This window comes from Natrix helvetica (genome assembly GCF_964273705.1).
Source record: "Natrix helvetica genome assembly, chromosome: 1".
Taxonomy (NCBI): domain Eukaryota; kingdom Metazoa; phylum Chordata; class Lepidosauria; order Squamata; family Natricidae; genus Natrix; species Natrix helvetica.
The window spans coordinates 76,183,647-76,205,382 of record NC_138548.1 but is presented as its reverse complement, the minus strand read 5'-3'; the positions used below and the strand labels follow the sequence as shown (position 1 = coordinate 76,205,382).

General features: G+C 36.8%; 1 protein-coding gene across 1 annotated transcript; it reads left to right on the top strand.

Moving 5' to 3' along the window:
- Nucleotides 1-54: 54 nt before the first annotated feature.
- Nucleotides 55-20,252, top strand: SLC39A9 (solute carrier family 39 member 9). Its single transcript, XM_081935197.1, has 7 exons — nucleotides 55-853; nucleotides 4,421-4,529; nucleotides 10,281-10,475; nucleotides 12,554-12,622; nucleotides 14,920-15,005; nucleotides 16,201-16,335; nucleotides 16,776-20,252. The coding sequence occupies exons 1-7, from the start codon at nucleotides 758-760 to the stop codon at nucleotides 17,004-17,006; spliced, it is 921 nt and encodes a 306-aa protein (XP_081791323.1). The 5' UTR covers nucleotides 55-757; the 3' UTR covers nucleotides 17,007-20,252.
- The last annotated feature ends 1,484 nt before the right edge of the window (nucleotides 20,253-21,736 follow it).

Here is a 21,736-nt window from a genome sequence, read left to right as displayed (position 1 = left end):
GAGGCCTCTATGCTTTGTCCCGCGAGATTTCACCACACACATACACACAGAAACACTTTTTTATAAAGGAGGCGGAAGTTCTCATCTGGTGTCGCCCATCTTTGATAAGGGCGTCGCTGCTCCCAGACTTCATAATAGCACGCTGGAGTTTTTAAGTCTGCCATCTTACATTGGGCCGGATGGGAAGGAACTACTAAACCTGGACTGTATAACGTTTCCTTTCAACTGCCAAGTCTCCCGGAAATTGAGTAGGGGAGAGGAAGTGGAGGGCCGACTGCCACTTGGCTTTTACGGCGTTAGCGGAGGGAGATGAGAGATAATAGCAGGTTAGGCGAGAAAAGGGCAGCGGGGTTTTGTTCCCGCCTCTGTTTCCATGGGTGTAATTCCTTATTGGCTGAGGAGGAGTTGAGCTTCGGTAATGAGGCCTGGTTCGCCTGCCCACCTTCCGTCTGAAGAAAGCGGGGAGCCTCTTGCCTGAGCTGAGGGGAAGCCCAGCTGAGGGGAAGAGGAGAAGCCGGACGCCGGAGCCGGACTTTGAGAAGCGGCCTCTTCGGGGGGGGGGGGGGTCCGTCAGTCTCGGCAACAAAACAGTCTGAACCGCTTGGCTTCTCTCTTATTCTGCACGAAAAACGGGGTGCTCGCCCCCGATTTCCTGACGCTGAGGGGCTCGGCCAACGTGTTGGCCCATGTGGCTTTATTCGGGGCCGCGAGGGCAAATTCTTCTGCTGAGCCGCTGAGCCTGGAGGAGAAGCCGGCCATGGATGACTTTTTATCCATTAGTTTGCTCTCCCTCGCTATGCTGATCGGCTGCTACGTGGCGGGGATCATCCCTTTGGCCGTCAACTTTTCCGAGGTAAGGAAGGGTCGGTCTGAACACCTGCCGTCCAGGTGTGCGGAGGAAGGCAAGAGTACCGGAGAGTCGGGTTTCTTCACTTCTTCAAGACCGATATCGAGGTGGGGGGAGGGGGTTGTACAGGACAAATGAAATCAACGCAATAGGAAACGAAAATCCTCGTTAAATAAACTTTAGAACAAGCTCCTCATTCAGGTTGGCGCTTTTTAACCTCAATGCTTGCATTGCAGAACTAGGAAGGTAAAATGGCAGAAAGAAAGACAAATCGTGTCAGCTTTGAGATATCTTGACGACAAGTAGTCCTCAGCTGACCAGAGTTCGTTTAGTTACAAACTAAATTCATAATTTAGAAGTTACAACGGTACTGAAAAAAGTGACTTACGACCATTTTTCACACTTATGACTGTTGCAGCAGCCCTGTAGTCAGGAGATTTATATCGGGATGCTTAACAACTGGTTCGCATTTATGATAGCTGCAGAGTCCTGAGGTCCTGTGATCCCCTTTTGTGACCTGACAAGCAAAGTCAGTGTGGAAGCCAGATTCACTTAACAACCGTTTTACTAATTTAACAACTGATGATTCACTTAGCAACTGTGGAAGGAAAGGTCGTAAAATGGTGCAAAACCCACTTAACAAATTTCTTACTTAACAACATAAATTTTGGACTTAATTGTGATTGTAAGTCAAGGATTAACTATACTCAACTAGAGAATTTTCCTCTCCAATTCTTTGTTCAAAGCCCATTTTCCTTTTGTGGTGTCAGATATTAATGTCTTCAGCAGTTTTACAATTTGTCTGAGAGTATCAATCTTTTTTTAAATTTGATATAAGAAATCATTTTGCTGTATGCAACATCCTGATTTTTTTCAGATAATTGCCCTATTCTTTTTTCAGTACTGTTGGCTAAAATTTGTTTAAAGAAACCTTATTTCACCTAGTAGTTTTTCTCTGATCTCTTGCATAAGTGCATTTAAAAGTCAGTGTATTATTGTTTGTTTGTTTTATTGGATTTATATGCCGCCCTTCTCCCAAAGGACTCAGGGCGGCATACAGCATTAAAAAACACATATTACAAAACTTAAAAGAAAATTAGAAACAATCCAAGAAACAAACCGAATTAATCTAACACTAACATTTTAAAAAATAGATAAAATTAACAGGCCAGGCCGGCTTGCTGGAAAAGCCAACTTTTTAGGGCGCATTGGAAGGACCGGAGGTCGGGGATTATGAGAAGCTCCGGGGGCAGCTCATTCCAGAGGGAAGGCGCTCCCACAGAGAAGGCTCTCCCCCTGGGGGTCGCTAGCCGACACTGTCTGGCTGACGGCACCCTGAGGAGGCCAACTCTGTGGGATCGCACTGGACGATGGGAGGCTACTGGTGGCAGTAGGTGGTCTCGCAGGTACCTTGGGCCTAAGCCATGGAGCGCTTTAAAGGTCATAATTAGTACCTTGAATTGTACCCGGAAAACAACCGGCAACCAGTGCAGGCCGCCTAAAAGGGGTGTAACATGGGAGCATCTAGGTACCCACATGATAACCCGCGCGGCCGCATTCTGGACCAGCTGAAGCCTCCGAGTGCTCTTCAAGGGCAGCCCCATGTAGAGAGCGTTGCAGTAGTCCAGGCGAGAAAGGACGAGGGCATGAGTGACTGTGCACAGAGCATCCCGATCCAGGAAGGGGCGCAACTGACGTACCAGGCGACCTGGTAAAAGGCCCCCCTGGTCACGGCCATCAGGTGTTCTTCTAAACTAAGCCGCGTATCCAGGAGGACTCCCAGATTGCGAGCCTTCTCTGAGGGGGCTAAAATTTCTCCCCCTATCATCAAAGATGGAACAAGATGCACAAATCGGGATGACGGAAACCACAGCCACTCAGTCTTGGAGGGATTGAGGGATTGAACTTGAGCCTGTTCCTCCTTAAAAAAAATATATTCCCACATTGTATTTATATGCAATGTAGTAAAATATTCTACATTTTGGAAGGAATAGTTTCCAATATATTTTAAAAGACTCAGCAAGCCAAAAGCAGCTCTATATATTAATTGTCATTGTACTCAAATTATGCACGTGATGCCAAAACATCCTGCCCATGATATAAAAAAATATTCTGATTATACAAAGTTGTCTGCAAAAACTTATTTTAATAATGGAAGCCAAATGCAGTGAACCATATGGAACTGTCACTGAAGTAAGGCTTAATTAATAAACAAGTGTAAGTGTATGTCTAAAAATAACAAAACAATGCCAGATTAAAATAACTTGAAGAAATTTTAACTGTATTTTTATTTTTTTCCATCTTGTACAAATACTATGTTCATAGAAAAAAGAAACACATAAACTTACTAGCATGCTTCAAAATTTTGCAAGCTAATTGCCTGGTCATTTAGCTTATTACCTATACTTAATACTTGTGGGTGATCATCAGGTCTGCCTGTTTAGAGAAAATAGGTTCTTTATTTTCCAAATTGAGTTAAATGAGTCTATTTATTTCTTCATTAAACTTATTTCTATGCTATCACAATCAAGAGACTCTTAGCATACTGTGAGCAACCTTCAACTTTTGTAAAAGAAGGTTAATGTTGGTTTAAATGTGTAAATAAAAAGATAATGTGAATAGCTCACCGTGAAAGCATCAAATGCATGTTTCACATAGATTTGCATAGTCTAATTTCCTTAATAAAATATAATAGCATCAGGTGTCTTGAACAAAGCATTCCAATAGCCTTTGTGGATTGTGTATATTATAATTGTATATTATAAACCATAAAATCTGGCTTTTGTTACTTTTAATAATGTCTGCTTCATCTTTAAAGGATAGAATTATATGCTTTCATATGATCAAATGTTTTACCTTAGATTATTTTTAAAAAATATGAGACCTTCAGTTTTTCTGACACACAGTTCATTGTCATTAAGCTAACGTGCTTATACTGTTTTGGCTAAAATGTGTGTTTTATACACATGCACTCCAGAAATCTCTTGAGTGATAAACTTTCTCTTTTGAAATTTGTCATGTTACTGGAATAAGAATCAAACCAGTTATGAAAATATCAATGTAAAAGTCCTCAGTTCAGATAATGTATAGTACTTAGAAACAAGTAAATACTGTGTTTGTATATCTCTTTTATTTGTGTAAGTAGGCATCCACATTTCTATACTTTGTATTCAGGATGAGGATAATGGAAGAATATCTTGTGTGTGTGTGTGTGTGTTGGAGTGGAAACGAGACAGTGAAGCATATGGAACTGTCATTGAAGTAAGGCTTAATTAATAAACAGCAAGTGCATAGTATGTCTAAAATACTTTGGGAGTATTTTACGGGAGAACAGTACAATATGGTTCAAAGTTCTGATAGCAAAGAGGTCCATGACCTTTTCCAGTTCCAAGCTAGAGATGAAAATGGGTTAGCTGGGTTACAGCACCTCAGTTATCCACCATTAAAGTGAGCACTGGAGATGAAGGATATGACTGTTTTCTCCATATATATTACACACACATATATCCACACATACATACAAAATTTATCTTCAAATTTCCTTTGATTAATTATTTTACCTTTTGTTTTCAGGAAAGATTAAAACTTGTTACAGTTCTTGGTGCCGGGCTCCTTTGTGGAACTGCCTTGGCTGTCATTGTGCCTGAAGGAGTACATGCACTTTATGAAGATCTTTTGGAGGGTAAGAAAATAGCTCTTTATTCTGGTACAAGGAATTTGGAATAAAACAGATCTTTTGCTCAGACTATAAAACATTCACTCCTATAGAAGAGAGATTTGTTTTTCCCTCTTCAAAATTAAATGCAAAATGTAGGAGGACTTTACTTTTTTAAAACAGATGGCACTTTTAATTGTGATACATTGTGATTCAAAGTTATATATGAAGTTATATAGCTTTTTCTTGGTTAGTTAGTTTCTCCAAGTTTGCTGTTTCCTGGCTTTTTCACCTAATTGCAACTGTTGTTATTTAAAAGGGATTTATAAATTGAAATACTGCAGACTATATGTTCTAGTTCATGTGATCAAATTGTTAAACAACTGAACTTTGTATCAACCACAGTTCAGCATCCTGTGACTTTCTCTTCTTTATGTTTATAAACATTAGATGATGTTTCAAAAACAATGTAGGGACTTGAAGGTAATATAGAGGTCAGGGAGAGATCTATTTCTTATTTCCTTCACTTGATCTAGCAACTGGATGTAATTGTGGAGAATCATTGACTGCAGCAGGCTGAAATCAGATGAATAAATACCATTGGAGAATGTATTTAAAATAAGCAAATTTATGCAGTTTATATAATTACATATTTTTGATTGTAACATAGACATTTTGGTAGTACAGTCTCATTTTCTGCAGCATCTCAATACTTTTTAAAAAAAAATAATAATACATTTTCCTACTGAAGTATCAGCAAAATATCACATAATATGACATATGGTTATCCTGCTTGGGCAACTATATATGATTTATCAGCTTCAGTTTCAATATTTTACCAAATGCTTTCATTGTCTCAAGTTGTCTAAGTTAGAGCACAGTGTGGTGGCTTACATCAGGGGTTCCCAATGGCACTAGGCTATGGTATGCCAGAGACAGGGCCATACAAACAAGTGAAGCCCCATCCGCAGAATCAAAGCAGCATGCTAAACCATGCTTCCTCTGGTTTGCGGAAAAAACCTTTCTCCACAGAACCTGGTGCCCAAAAGGTTGGGGACTGCTGGATTACATGGTTAGGACACTGGGTTGGAGGTTAGGAAACGTAAGGACTGCTGTGTGGGAGGGTCAGGTCCTATCATTCGCTCCAGCTCTTTAGCAGGATATGAAAGGACACCCCACCCCCTGCAGGTGTCTCAACCCCCACCCTAATGGTGCTCTTATCAAGTAATCCTTTCAACCCGGAAGCTCCTTACAGGAATACAGCAAATGGCCAAGCCTTATGTTTATTGAAAGTGAAGACTTTAATAGTTCCTCACCTCTTTAAAATCTTTTTCATGTTAATGAGGGGAAGGACAGAACAGAGTGCTCATAAGTATTAAGAAAATAAATATAGCTTTGGTGGAACTTAGATAAGCAGGGAATTAGAGTTTGTCAGTGGAAGATAGCAGATTATTTTGCCATAGAAACACTTATCTAGGCTTATCATGATAGTGCCAACTCTCATAGCCTTCTATAAGCAGATGAGAAACATGTGTTTCCTAAAGGACTTTGGGGTGTAACTATATTAGCAATAACATTTCTTTTAATTTTCTATTTTAGTTTGTACTTTTGTTACTGTTTAGTCATTCAATTTTGTATATTTCTAATAAGCATGTTTTGTAAAATGTCTAGAGTCCATCTAATGTTAGGTGTTCAGATAAATTTAATTAAGAAATGCTGCTTGGATTTCTTTTTTTAAAATGCAAAACCAGAAATTTTCTAGTGCTTATAATGATTTCATTTGTAAAATAGTTAAAATGATTTATCAATCCATCCCAAATTATTTTCCTAACCCTCCCACTGCCCTCCATAAAACTCCAGGGTTACTGGATTTGTGGGGTGGGGACTGCCTTTGAGTCAGTTTTTGACTTCTGGAAATTCCTTATTTTCTGAAGTGGTTTCCCATTGCCTGCTTCTTAGGGCTAAGAGAGAAGAATTGCCCAAGGTCACCTAGGTGGCTTTGTTCCTAAGGCAGAACTAAAATTTAACTGGTTTCTAGACTAGTGCCTTAACTTCTCCACCAGGCTGGCTCTCATTCCTGGCTATTATTCCCTGTAAATAACTTCAGTTCAAAACCTTTGTTCAAACATTACATGACTGTTAAGCAATGTTTACTAATTTGGGGGAGAAAGGTTATTTCTTTAAACCTAGTATTATTTGATAGTATACCTTGAAGCATTTTTAGCATCCTGAACTATATCTTTCCTTCAGATACCTTTAATAAATAAATGAAGTATTTATTTATTTGCAGATTGAACGGATAAAAAATAATAAAATTTACAACAAATACAGAAAAGAAAACAAGAGTAGAAAAAAGAACTATACTTAACTATACTCTTATCCGTTAACAGATGGTTTCAGATATTTGGCAATTCAGTGAAGGAAAGGCAGCAGTAGCTGAGAAAGGCATAATATTTTGTGTTTTAGTTTGCTGATATTTGTCTCTCTCTGCAGAAATTAATAACCCTGACAATTGTAAACCATAAGCATGATTTCTTCTTAAAAATACTATGTAATTGCAAGGAGGGATCAGGTCTGCATTCCATTTTAATGGACTGTGGCTACATAGAATGCATCTCAACACAGTAATTCTAGAGAGCCAAGCATCCAAATAGCAATCAGAGTATTGCAGCCTGTCAGATGTTAACTCTTTTCCTCTTCTTCATGGTTCTCATGGTTCCATCAGATGAACTGCTGGAAAGAGCTGCATTTGTCTGGAGGATAATAATCTGGGGCCACCCAAAGCACTAGATACAGTAGCTTTCCTGATGATTGCTTCTTAAAGGGTGAAGAAAACACAAATACACAATTAAGAGTTTCTTTCTTCCCCTTCAAAAGAGTTCAGTGGATTAGTAGGACTAGGTTTCTCAATTCATGGTCCAATCACATGAAAAAAGAAAATACGAGCAAATGCTACACAGAGATCTGCGTAATTTAATAGCCCTGCATATTCCGCTATTTATACTTTATATTGGAACATTTCATTCAGTTTTGAATGATGTTACACATTTTAATAATATTTTAAATTGGAAGTTTAATAGAAGCATTCTGGTTGGTATATTTGAAGATCGAATATGATTGAGAACAGATTGTCAAGCTCACTGGAGCAGTCATGCAAAATAACCGTGCCTAGTGGCTGATGTATGATGTGATATATCTAAGGATAGTGGTCATTTCAAAGTATCTTTCTAGTATTAATCATTATTGCAAGAAATTCTGTGCTTATCATGTTTCTTCTTATTTGGATATCTTTTAAAAGCAGATTCTTATTATTCAGTACCATAATTGTTCAGTTATCCACCCAGGAAGTATAGTCACATGAAAAAGGAAGTATACTCCATTGGAATGTTCCACTGTTTCAACATATTTCAGCATACAGACTTGATCTTCATTTTAAAAATATTGATGACATAACAAATATTCACTATTTACATTTTGTAGTCCGTTGTGCAATTTAAAAAATATAAATGCAAATTTTGCACATGGAAAAGTACACTGTAAAGTTTTTTTTTAATCATACATGGACATATCAATATTTTGTTTTCATTCAAATGGTATATTTTATTTATATATTTGTCAAGTTTTGAAATCACACATCTCCTTCGCATAGACTCCAGGCAGTGTGCAAATAAAATATTAAAACATAAAAACAATATATAAGATTCAAAACAAGGCAAAGATGATTAAAAATCAGTGTTAAGAGGAGGGAGGAGGACTTTCAGGACACTAACCAGCCTCATGGCTGTATGCTCTTCTGTGAGCACAAAGCAAGCCATGTTTTCATATCATTCTGAAAGGCCAGGAGAGGGGGGGCATGCCTCATCTCTAGGGCATAAAGAGAGATGATTTAATTGAATAAAAAGCTATAAAAATTAACTTTGGATCATTTAACAAAATTAACAGATATGCCATTTCATTCTGTAGAAAAAGTAAGCACACCCTTGACTCAAATATAGTGACTACTTTTTTCCCAATATGTATGTATGTTATATCATAGGATGTGGCTGCAGTGTTATTATTTATCCCCTTTATTATTTTTTACTTCCCTCTTTTATTTTTAAACTTTAGCGTTATTATTGTATTCTGTTGTTTTGCAAGTACATGGAGTTCTTCCGTATTGTAGGCCAAGTCCTTGAGCATCTAACCACACTTGGCCAAATAAATAAAGTATAAGTATATCCCTGCTATTGGCAGAAACAATATCAAATATATATTTCTTTTAATTGTCTATCACTCTCCGAGATCGACTGGGAGGAATTTTTTTCCCCACTCTTCCATGCAACTTTATTCCAACTGTGCAATATCTGAGGAGGTTTTTTTGCATGCATAGCTCTTTCACACCACAGTATGGTGGGTTTTCTGGAATGTTGAGAGTTAATGTTGCAAGGTTCACTTCACAAGGTGGAGCTTCATTCTTCTAACAAATGGTCTCACATTATCTAAACACCCTCTGGAACAATGAAAAATTCATAGTGGATTCTGTGATGATGATCTCCCCAGGCCTTGATGCAGCACCAAACTGTAATATTTTGACCAGCATTCTTTACAGTTATTATAATCTTCGTCTAGTGAAATTGGCCAAATAATTTGATTTTTTTTTTTTTGCCTTGGCAGTTGAGAGCACATTGTTCTAGAGGTCCTGGTTGTGTGTCTAGGCATTCATGAGCAAATGTGCTCTGATGTGGTTTTTTGGGCAGCAAAGATTTCCTTCTTGTATACTTCCAATGTATATCTGTGCAGTTTTCTAGTGGTAGACTCATGCCCTTTAACATTAGTGGTGAGACAGACTTGTGGGTCACATGGGGTTCTTTTTTCAGCAATGTGGTTCTTCTGGGTTAAAGTTGCTGGTATAGCCTGGCCTGGGCAAATTGATAGTTGTTTGAAATCTTCTCCACTTATAGATTATTTTCTGTCCATTATTTGGCAATTTTTAAAAATAATTTTCTATCATTCATTGATATCTATAACCTTTCTGATGAGAGATCTCCTCTGATCAGACAGTTCTTTTGATCTAGGGAATGTGATACCACTCACTTCAGCAATAAAGAGCAAATCAAACTAAATGTCTTAAGATTCCAATATCACAGGTTCCTCCCAGATCTAACTATTTGAATCTGATCTTGTGCACCTAGTCCTAATTTTAGATAACTGAGGTAGTGATAAATATATGGATGTTGTTACATTTTTCACATGCATTTATTTATTTAAATTAGAAAATGGACTACAAAATGTACATGTTCATGATATGTGTTATAACTTATTTATTAATATTATTGAAATGAAGATCAAATATCTCTATGTTGGAAAAGGAAAAAAATTAATGGGGTGTACTTTTTCACATGACAGTGGATTGATTTGAACCATAAAAATATTCTGCCAAAACAGAAAATGAATACAATAAAGAAAGGCTTTCATTAGACATTGAAGATATTTTGCCCAAAATTCTTATTACTAGCCTTTAGTAATTCAGATTCCTGTCTGCTTGCTTATACCTGCGGATATATACTTTTGTTTTCATTCAGTTATTTGATGAAACAGTTATTTGATGTTACATTCAGATGTAGAGTTATATTACATTGAAGCAATTAAACTATTTTAAACCTTATTTTTTTAAAATTACAAGATTTGAAAATTAGTCACTTTTAAAATTAAAAATGCCCCAAAGCATGTTTTGATTTGACTTAATTGAGGCTTCTGCAAGTCTAATTTCATTTGTTTGTTTGTTTTGGTCTCCTTTAGCAAAGCACCACCCAGTCAGTGAGAGTCAAAAGGTCATTGAAACTGAGAAAGCAGATGTTCCAGAGGTGCATGATCATAACCACAACCATGACCATTCAAGATTACATGCTTACATTGGTGTTTCCCTTGTTCTTGGCTTTGTTTTTATGCTGCTGGTAGATCAGATTGGCAATTCTCACGTCCACGCTGCAGATGGTAAGCCAAAATTTTCTTAATAGGCAATCAAAGTGAGAACAATTATTCAGAAATATTCAAATAACTAAATATTTGTTGTACATGAGCCTGTGAATAAGAAAAAAGATTGGGGTGAATTTGGGGGCAAAATAACATTATTTTCACCCTTATGATTTTGTGACCCAATGTTTGCTCAAAAGTTTACATTCTTAATGGTGAAAGAAAATGACCACAGAGGTGATTTTACAGCTGTAACTTCATGGACCAACCATAACCACCATTGTTCAACACTATCATAACTTCAAATTGTCACTGAACGAATGGCCATTAAGTGAGGACTACCTGCACAGGAAGGACTTTAAATGGACACTGTCAGTTTAGAAATTGTAAAGTATGGAATTTGTAGAGATTTTTTGGAAAATGAACAAGTGAGCTTCTAGCTTTAAATGAAATTTACTAAATCCATGAGTAATTATTATTATTTTATTGTGTAAATAAACCTTCTAACTAGTTACACAAAAAACAATTATGATGGCTTAATTCAGTGTAGTAGTATTGCCTGAGATTTCTGCTATAAAACAAACTACGTGGCAGAAAGTGTTTATTTTAACCAGAAAAAACTTGCTCATTGAATATTGAGCACTGAAACACTGTGCTTGGTTCTATGCGGGTGGAGGCATGTCTTCCACACCAAGCCTCAGTGTTTTGATATAATAAGCATTTCACAGAGAACATAATTCCATCTTCAGTATATTCCTTTAACCCTTAACTAACCTATTGCAAATCTTAGTTACATTCTACTTGACAGAAACTAGACCCGTCAAGTTAAACCATTGTTAAACTTGTAAAAGTGATTTGGAGCCCATGCTTTTCAGATTGCGCCATCTAACAGCTGCCTTTCAATGTCCTGTCTGATATTTTCACTGCTTAACAATAGTTACCTATCAATGTTAATCTGCCTCTGGCCTCTTGGCTTTCCAGCTGGGACTTAAATTCTGGGTCTGCTGATTGGCCTGGGGTCCTGATGTGTATTAAAAGATGATCCTACTTCCACCCCATTGCATATTGCCTACTTCTTTAACTATCTGTGAATTTTAATATTTATCATTGTAATGATTTTAATGTTGTAATGTTTTATATTGTCATTTTTATCTTGTTGAAAACCGCCTAGAGTCGTTTGATGGCAAGGTGGGCATCATATAAATTTAATAAATAAATAAATATTAAACAGTATCTTTCAAAAGGATTCAATTTCATGGAATATTCCATCCTCTTAAATGGGAAGAAGGGAAAGAAGGAAGGAAAGATTCAAAGGCACTGAGAAAGAATTTAATATAGATAATTTAATTTGATGGAAAATCGTTATTGTAATCTATTTACAATACTGTAAAGTCACAGCTGCCAGTTCTTTAGCTGGTGTTGGCTTTCTTATGCATCAGGTTCTGATGGATTCGGAAATCAGTCATAGCAGGGTATCCAAAATGCCTGTCTGCCTTTGCAGAGTTTATTGCTTTTTATACAGTTTTAACAAGTAGCAAAGAGTAAATAGCAACAGCATCGTTATTAGTGTATTCTCATTGTCATTTTAAGAACATCCAAGCCAGGGTAGAGTCTCGCATATCTTGATGGTTCCTGGTGATGCCTGGTGGTGCTAATTAGATGAGCTCATAGACATTTGAGGTAAACAAGTACTGAGGCGTGGATGTTTGCTGCGCACGGCCTCCACGTAACTTTTATATGACCTCTATCTCTACAAGGTTCCTCCCAAGAACATGGAATGTCATCATGTATCAGCGTAGTATATGTGCAGATCCAAACCATGTAGCATTTTGCAATGTCAATGGGAAGTGCTGTCCAAATTTTTGGGTATGCACTATAATATTATAATTATTATATATTTTTATCCTATATAAAATGCCTATAACTCAGTCTTCTACTCTCTGTTCCATCACCTTAACCGCTTTACTAAAGTGGCTCTGTATCCTAAATTAACTTCTGTTTTAATATTAACTTTTCTAGTATGTCTTCATTTCAGTTTCAGTTTCTGTTCCTGCTCTCTTATTTATATCTTTTTAACTAAGATTTCTTTATTATTTCAGACCCTGAAGCAGGAAGGTCGGGCAATTCTAAAATTACTACTACACTAGGACTAGTTGTCCATGCAGCAGGTAGGTTAATTTTGTTGGTTGTTTATGTTTTTCTTTTAAAAAATGATGCAGGTATTGTCAAGTTATGAGAGTTAGCATTAAGCTATCATTGCATGACATTATTCTAATAGTTACTGCTACTAATAATGGAATAATGCTGTGGACCTTCTTTTTATTCTTCTCCGCAAGTTTACTCCACTTTGAGATAAGAGAGGAGGGAAGAGGCTAAACTGAACTGCACAAATATTTGCCTGATGATTCTCTGCAACTCAGGGCTATACTGATTTTTAATAGGAAAATACATATTTGATCCAGTCTATAGGCTTTAAGTTAGAGACATTTCTGGAGCTTTATTTCTAATAAAAAAAATGTTAACCCTAACCCTAAACAAATATTTTTACTTTGTTTCTGCAAAACCATTACAATGTAAAGTTAAAAAATATTGTGGTTTTACATTTTTTGTATATTATAATATGAATTACTGCTTCTCTCTTGCTACCGTACCGTACTTAACTATAAGTACATGGTAAATAAATTTACTGCTGCTACTTTATACATTTGTTTCAAACACTGTAGCAATATATCTGAATTTTAAACTGTAATTTTTAAGACCCTGCCATCAAACATACATTCCCTTTTCCACTTTTAGAATGAGTCTTAGAATTTTAAATCCCCAATTAGTTATGTAAAGCAAAGTTGACATTTAATAAACCTAGGCTTCACAATGAATCTACCAATAATTTAAGGAGCAAAGTTATTAGTTGTAAATTTATTTCTTCATAATATTGATTTAAAAGGCCAGCCTAGTTTAAAACTGACTGAAACAATTTGCTCGGTGTTAGGTGACCAAGGCATGAAGGACTGTGAAAAAGGACTCCCAGTTCAGGAAAGGGCATAGTTGGTGCACCAGATGAATATATGCAAGGGCCTTCCTGATCATATCTGGTTCCTGCTCAGAGAATAGAAATAGTGAATAGAAATGTGAATCCAGGAGGACCTCCTAATTATGCACCACCCCTGAATGGGGAAATACAACTGGATTAGATTACTGGGATCAGAAGAACCAAAAATATAACAACAAAGCATATATTTTAACACAGTTTTGCAAAGAACTAAACAAAGCTGTTGGCTATGTGACCATTCCTGATTCAAAACTGTTGCCATGGATCAGTGACGTGCAGTGAGGTTTATGACTGGTGAGGCACTGACACAGTGCTGGGTTTCAAATATTTTTAGACTTGTGGACTTCAACTCCCAGAATTCCACAGCCAGGCATGCTCAGTTCCAATTTAAAGCGACAGCATTTGTTTTTCTCCTTTGCTCCTTCTTTCTTTTTCTTTTTCTTCTCCTTCCCCTCCTTCCTCCCTCTCTCCCTTCCTCCCCCTCTCTCAAACACACACACACACACACACACACACACACACACACACACACACACAGAGAAGTTGGATTGGACTATCTCTCCTACCCCTTCTCTCTCTCACTCACTCTCAAACAAACCCCCCCACACACAAAAGTTGGATTGGATATCTTTTCCAGTGGCTTGAAAGCAGCTCCTCTGCCATTCCCCCCCCCCCCCCCAGTCCCCTGCTGCCTTTCCCAAACACCTCCACCATTGCAAATGCAGCCTGCTGTCTGGGTGGGAAATGCCTGCAACACAATAAAGCCCACCCACCACCTCCTGCTGGCAGGCTGGGGTGAGAGGAGAGGCAGAGAAGCCGGGGGGGGGGGAGCCGAGCCGAGCCTTCCAAAAGAAAGAGGCTGGGGGGAAGTGTGTGTACTACAGCATGGCTCTTTGCCTGGCTTCCTGCCTCCTCCTGTGGTCTCCTCAGTGCTCGCTTGTGCTCTCCCTCCCCAAGTGTAGTTTGATTGCAGGTGGAGCCACGTTGCCTTTTCAAACTTGTAATCAGTGAAGCTGGGCTAGATTTTTATATAGTTTTATCCAGCTGTGTGTGTGTGAGAGAGAAATGAATGGGGGCCTGGGGAGGAAGTTACTACACTTGGGGAGGGAGAGCACCAGTGAGGTTAAGCAGAGTCATCCACGGTGAGGCAGCAACTAGCTCAGCTTTTTCCTTTTACTTTTTTTTTCATGATGAGAGTGGTGAGGCTGTGCCTCACCTGCCTCACCTGACTGCACGTCACTGCCATGGATCTACTCTGAAACATAAATATTAAAGCCACCATCAGGAATGGGAGAGCAGGTTAAGATAAGAGAATCAGGTGACAGACTTACTCTTGTATAATTTAGCTCCAGTAACTCTTTGATCAGTGGATGGATTCACTTTGTGTGCCTTGTTTTTCCTCCCTCCCTCATTAAGCTGATGGTGTTGCCTTGGGTGCAGCTGCTTCTACGTCTCAGACTAGTGTCCAGCTAATAGTATTTGTTGCAATTATGCTGCATAAGGTAAGCTTTGAGTATGAAGCTTTTCCATGCTTCTTTCATCAGTGAAGGATATTTGTTATTAGGCATCATAGACTTCAGTGAAGTACAGAAACTCTTTTTAAAAAATATCCATGCACTTTTTAAAGCATTTTGTTTGCTTTTGTATTTAGGATTGCATCTAAAAGTAGATGTATGCAGTTATGTACTGTATAGGTGGAAGTTTTGTGCTAGCCCAGTAATGACATGTACCGTGTTTCCCCGAAAATAAGACAGGGTCTTATTTTCTTTTGACCCCCCGAAATAAGCATTTGGCCTTATTTTTGGGGAGGTCTTATTATTTTTGAGGTGCAGGAGGTGGCGAGCATGGTCACCTAATGGCTGCTGCTGTGTGGCAATATTTTCAGGGAGGTCTTATTTTAGTGCATGCTCTCAAAAGTTTGTTGGGCTTATTATCCAGAGAGGTCTTATTTTCAGGGAAATGGAGAGTAAGTACCAGTGCTTCTTACTGCTGAATTTAATTGACTTAGTAGATACTTTACATACAGCTAATTTTCATTAGAATCACATAGATCTTTTATAAGAGAGAGTGGCTAATTCTGGAAAATTTTGGGGCCTGAAACTATACTAACTTTATATTTTGGATTTGTTATAGTAACAGGACCAAGCAATCTCTTTGATTTTCTAGAATTACATTCTATTTCGACTGTATGGCTGCCATAGAAATTGTATTTTCACAATATGCCATGGTGCATGTTTGTAATCACAAAATTACCTGAAGGCAAACTAATATGTTTGCTACTCACCAGCCTCTTTAGCTCTCCAGGATGCTTTTATCATAATAATATGGGTGTGTATTATTAATTTTTAATATTAATATTAAAAAATAAAATAAGCATTTTAGTATTTGTTAATAAGAGTTAACTTTTTTCAATTGTATGGCATATAGCGTTATAAAGAAAAGAGAAACAAGTATTTTATTATACTCTAAAGTGTACTATCCTCCCCATCACATACAGTGTTTTAGTAGCAACTCTACTATCACACATTAAGGAAGTGCTATACTAATGATAATTTATTCTCAACCATCAGAAAAATTTAAGGAAGGACTCAGTAATGTGCAACTGGCATTTGATCATTCTAAACATTCTATTTTGCAAAGGGAGTACAACTTGTTTTATACTTGAGCATTAAATATTTTATTGCTTTTATGTTGTAGGCACCTGCTGCTTTTGGGCTTGTCTCGTTTCTTATGCACGCTGGCCTTGAACGGAATCGAATCAGGAAGCACTTGCTGGTTTTTGCACTAGCAGCACCTGTTTTGTCAATGGTGACTTATCTGGGATTAAGCAAGGTAAAACAACTGGGGACCATGAACAGTTTTAAATAAGCAGTTTAATCATATTTACTAGCCAGTTGTGCATCAGTATGTTTGTTAGGGAAGCAGTATTGCAGATGCTTAAATATTTGGTATTTTGTTTAATAGCGCATTTTTGCTGGATAATGAATTGTTCTTTGAGTGAAAGTAGTGCATACAAAATGCAATTTTTTTTAACTAACACCAAATTATGAATTTTATATAAGTCATCTGTCCATCACAAAAATTTGCAGGATAAATTTTTCATTGGTAGTAGAGGATTTTGGATCTCTAGAACATTAGTTTGTCTTTGAGGTAAGGTATAATACTTTCTAAAGATGTTTTTGAAATTTCAGTAGAGTAACCATTGAAGTACAATTTAAAGAAAGATGAGCGTTGTATTTTATCAGCATTTTTCCTTTTTTTTAATTTTACAGAGCAGTAAACAGGCACTTTCAGACGTCAATGCCACTGGAGTTGCCATGTTGTTCTCTGCTGGGACTTTCCTGTACGTTGCCACAGTTCATGTTCTTCCCGAAGTGGGTGGAATGGGACATAGCCATAAACCTGAATCTGCTGGAGGCAAGGGACTCAGTCGCTTGGAGGTGGCTGCATTGGTTCTGGGTTGTTTGATTCCTCTGATTTTATCTATTGGACACCAACATTAAAACTTTGAAGACCAGCATTTCCCCCCTCAATCTGATATAAGCAGCAGGCAGTTGCTTTTTTTATTGCTGTCTCTCTTACCTTGTTAACCACCCCATATATGCTAAGGAGTTGGAGAGGATCACCATTTCAACAAGAAAACTGTGGGAAAACCCAATATAAGAGAGAGAGAGAGAGAGTACTCTTTGACAGCTAGTTATAAATCCTGCATAATTTCTTTTTTCTAAAGATATTTTAATTATGACTTCCTACCTATTCTCAGGGAAGCTGGAACTTGGATATTATCTGGGAAGATCCTTGCAATTCATCATGAAATCATAATCCAAGTATTCTGTATGTCAGCATTCGGAGCTGATCTCTTGACATTATGATGCTACCTTCTAATATGCGGGAAGATTCCAAATGTTCATGTATTAATAATGGCATGGGCTGACTTAGAAGGAGGCATCGGGTGAAGAAATATTTGTGAGGATGAAGTTGTAGGCAAAATTTGTATTAGATAAAGAAGTTCAATAGGATTTTTGCATTGAATTATTATGAAAGCACATTTGTTCCTTGATTTTAACAGGCTAAACAGTATGGAAGAGAGCCACATTCAGCAGAAGGTTAGATTGTTCTGCGCTCTAAGGAATATTATTGTTTATTCAAATAAATGCTAGTTTATTTACAAAATTTTGCTTTTCAAGTAGAATAAGTTAAGCCCTGTTCATCAGACATCAACCTCAAAAGCTAAAACTGTAATACTTTCTGATATTATTACCAAAAATCATTCCAGGTTGTGAGCTTGTATTGAATTAAATGTCTGTCTGCTAAAACTGAGTATCAATACACCTCTGAAACACAATTCTATACATCGTAGTGGTTCAAAAAGGTAATTGTAATTATTAAAAAAAAACCTGTCAAAGCCATTGACTAAAAAAATTAAATGGTTAAAATATATGTTGGTTACTGGTGCACAGTTTTATATATGCTTTAAATTTTCAATCACATTGTCAAAAGTCTTTCATTAATAGTTAAAATTTTATTTATAAACAAGATGAAATGGTGTTTGAGTGAAATGTTTTTACTGGACTGGTTATTCCAAGAGATAAATATATTCCTATTTTCAGTAACTTTTTGCAGTCCAGTAATTAATGAAACTTCTTTTCCATGCCTGCCCTGCTCACATCTTATGTTTTCTTGACAGTGGATGTTAAGTTGTTCAGAATGGTTATGCTTTAGCTGGCAGTTCCTACCTATTGAGTAACTACTGGTTGTGCATCAATAGAAAATATCAGTTTTTCATTAAAAAAATCTTGCCTTTTGAGCGGGGGGGGGGGGGGCATTATGTCAGAATCAGAAAGGAATTAACATTAAATAATATAGACATGACTGTTTCTAAGTTTTTTTAAGCTAATACTCAACAGACCTATTGACTCCTATTCTTTCCAATATGTGTTTATCAGCTACATACATTTATATCAATAACTGAGATAAATCATCTATGCTATTGTGGATCAAGCATCATAAAATGGTGCTATCAATTGCCTACTGCATCAAAAATGGATCTACCAGTTGTACTTGATCTGTAAGAAAGCATTTCAAAGATTACAGTTTTAGAATTTTATTCTCTTCTGTTCTAGAAGATAAAATAAAGTTTGTCAAAACATGGGACAAAAAAACCCAGATGTACTATTTGATATATGAATTGTGTTGGTTAATGTGGCTGTCACATTTGCACAGTTAATGATTGAAAATAAAAGTCATAAAATGCCAAATTATCTTTGCTGGGAAAAGTGACAAGAATATCTATTCTTCAAACTAGTAAATTGGGAAATAATGGCAAAATTGCAAGTCACCAAACTTGATTGAAATGTCATTAGTATAGAAATATTTGGAAAAAGAATAGGGATTTTGGGATATAATTTTGAGTTGAAATCAACATTTTTTAAAAAATTGTTTGATTGTTGTATGTAACAGAGAGAGAACTTCAATAATTCTGTTTTAAGCCAAACTCAGCTTTAAGTGCTTACTGTTACTTGCAAAACTTAATTGGAAGCTACCTAAGCTAATCAAATTTGTGAAAGCAAGTCTGTTAATTCTATCTTTCCTGTTTCACTACCCTGGACTCAGTATCTAGAACTAAATTATTATTTGTAAGGCAATGAATAGGCTTAGTGTATGATGTTTATTGCACAATAAACACCATATGCCAGTACAGGGAATGCTTGTGGGGCTGATTTGCTCCTCTGTAGGAGCAAAGGTCCCTTGAATACTTTGCCAGTATTTAATTGCTAACTACTATTGTAGCAGTGGTGAGCCTTGAGAAGGGAATTTCTAAATAATAAAACAAATTCTGTAGCACAATTCCAGAAATTTGATCTCTTGTAATACTGAGAAGCTCCGTTTTGATAAATCATCTGGAATTGAGCATATGGATTTTAACTTTGCCCATTTTAAAAATCAATGCAAATCATTGCTTTTTGTAGTCTAATTCTACTCTTCTTGACTTTTATTACTAATCATATCCAAATTGTATTTTGAACTTCCCAGTAAACCTGAAAGCCATGGATTGCTAAAAAAAAGATGCTTTATTAATACATTCTTACAAATTCCAACCCTTCCAAAGGTCATATCAGTTGCAGACTGAGTTGAAAGTGGAAATGTTTACTATGAAATGTGTCTGTATGCAACATTACATTCAGTCACCTAATTGCCACTATTCATAAAACAATCTTTTGCCTATGCTGGAGAAACTTAAGTTTTCAATATTTGACAGATATACTAAGGAAATGCAGTATCTTCAATTGAAAGGAAATGTCTTGGAATTTCTGAAACAGTGGAAAAGAAAAGCTCAAAAGTGATTTTCCAGTATCCTAAGTGAAAATAATTGTTAATATCCAGCTGTACCAGAATGGGAAAACTTGAACAATAAATAGGGCTGCTGTGCTGTTTTATGATGAACCATAGGTAGCTTGGAACATGGGAAGCCCTTGCAGCAGCATTTGAAGGAGATTATCCATTTAAAAAAAAAAAAGAACTTTTATGTGTTTCTGTTATGTCCCTAACCAGCTATGATTTTATGGGCAGTGTTCCCTGGTCATAGCTGTATACCTGATTCCGTGAACTAAAATGTAATTTTAATGTCTTTTCTAAATCATTTGTACACATGAGATCATTCCATGGATGGCTGCCTTATTTTTAATTTTTTCACTTTGATTGTGAACAGTTTAAATATGTTTTTATTATATTAAAAATTATTTGCTGCATTGTTGAAATAAGTTGTCTCATTTTTTAATGGTGACAAAAAAGCAATATGTAGATTCTTCAAGGGGAACTGGTTTATAGTTTGCTTTATCTCATTTTTATCTCATTTATTCACTTCTAGAAACAGATTTGATAAAGCAATTTTAGAAGAACCCAGTGAAAAGCATAATAAATCAGCATACTTTGTCATCCCTCCCCCAGTGCATCCAAATGTAACATGCCAAAATATTAAATGTACTTCCTAAATATTTTTTTCTTATTTTCAAAACTTGTTTGTGATTTACATATCTTTGAAGACCATTGGAAACTTCAATTGGACCATAATGCACCAGCCCAGCTAATTATGGATATTTATTATGCTGGCATGATAACATCAGGCTAGGTGCAATTCAAAGTGCTGATGATACCCTACCTGACAGGACTGTGTTGCCTGTTGGACCAACTGCTCCTGTTGGTTTATTTGCCCATCCCCATACATTCTGAAGGAGGAAGCAAACTCTTGGTCCTTTCATTGAAATTGTCATGTCATTGTCATGAGGTGTGCCTTCTCTGTGATGTGCCCTGCCATTTGAAATGACCTTTTCTTTGATATAAAGTTGGCCCCAACTATGCATGTATTTAGGAGGGAAAGCAGTGAAGACCTGACTTTTTCTCCCAGTTCTAAGATCATGGTTGAATTGAGTCACAATGGTAAGAGAAGGGTTTTCAGTTCTCTTTGTCTGGTCATTATTCAGTATATTTTAATGTGTCGTTTTGTATTAATTATGGGCTTCTTTTTGTCCACTACCCAGAGTCACCTGGTTTGATTGTGGCAGCCGTGTAAATGCATAAATGATCACAAATGTACAACATGCTGTTAGTTCCAGACATTTCTAAGGAAAATTTACTTAATTTTTAAAAATCCAAACTTAAGTTTGTTTAAATGGAGTTGGAACATATTGGAAACTTACTCAGGTACCTATCCAGACGGCTAGAAAAAGGAAATTATTGTTAATGTATTTTCTTTAACATAAGCCACGTGTGCTGCTCAAACTTTTGACAGATAGAATCCTGTGTACAGAACCTGCTATCTAGTCTTTTATATGAAAATGCTATTCTACTGCCAGGTTTTGGGCATCTCTGTAAAAAAATGCGGGTAGGTATAGAGGTTGAAGAGATAGGTTTGTAAATAAATATGCGCAAAAGTGACCAGGTAGGTTTGTCAATCTCTAGTTGGTCTTTCCAAGTATGGACCATAACTAAACTATTGGGTAGAGCACTCCCCCCCACCACCATCTGTGCCCTATGGTAGTGGGTTCCCATGATTTTGGTGATAGACTATTATGGGAGTTGGAGAGGAAGATAACAGGAAATTACACAATTGAATCAGGTGTAGATAGAAGACAAGATTTCTTCTAGTAACTGATCCAGTCTATTTGGAGCTATTAGAGAATTTAGCAGGAATAGTCTGACAATATAGTTACTATCTATATCAGACCACTAGTGG

Coding starts and splice junctions, on each gene's coding strand:
- SLC39A9 (XM_081935197.1), top strand. CDS start 758: ATGGATGACTTTTTATCCATTAGTTTGCTCTCCCTCGCTATGCTGATC. Junction 4,530..10,280: donor TTATGAAGATCTTTTGGAGG/GTAAGAAAATAG, acceptor GGTCTCCTTTAG/CAAAGCACCACCCAGTCAGT. Junction 15,006..16,200: donor TTGCAATTATGCTGCATAAG/GTAAGCTTTGAG, acceptor TTTATGTTGTAG/GCACCTGCTGCTTTTGGGCT.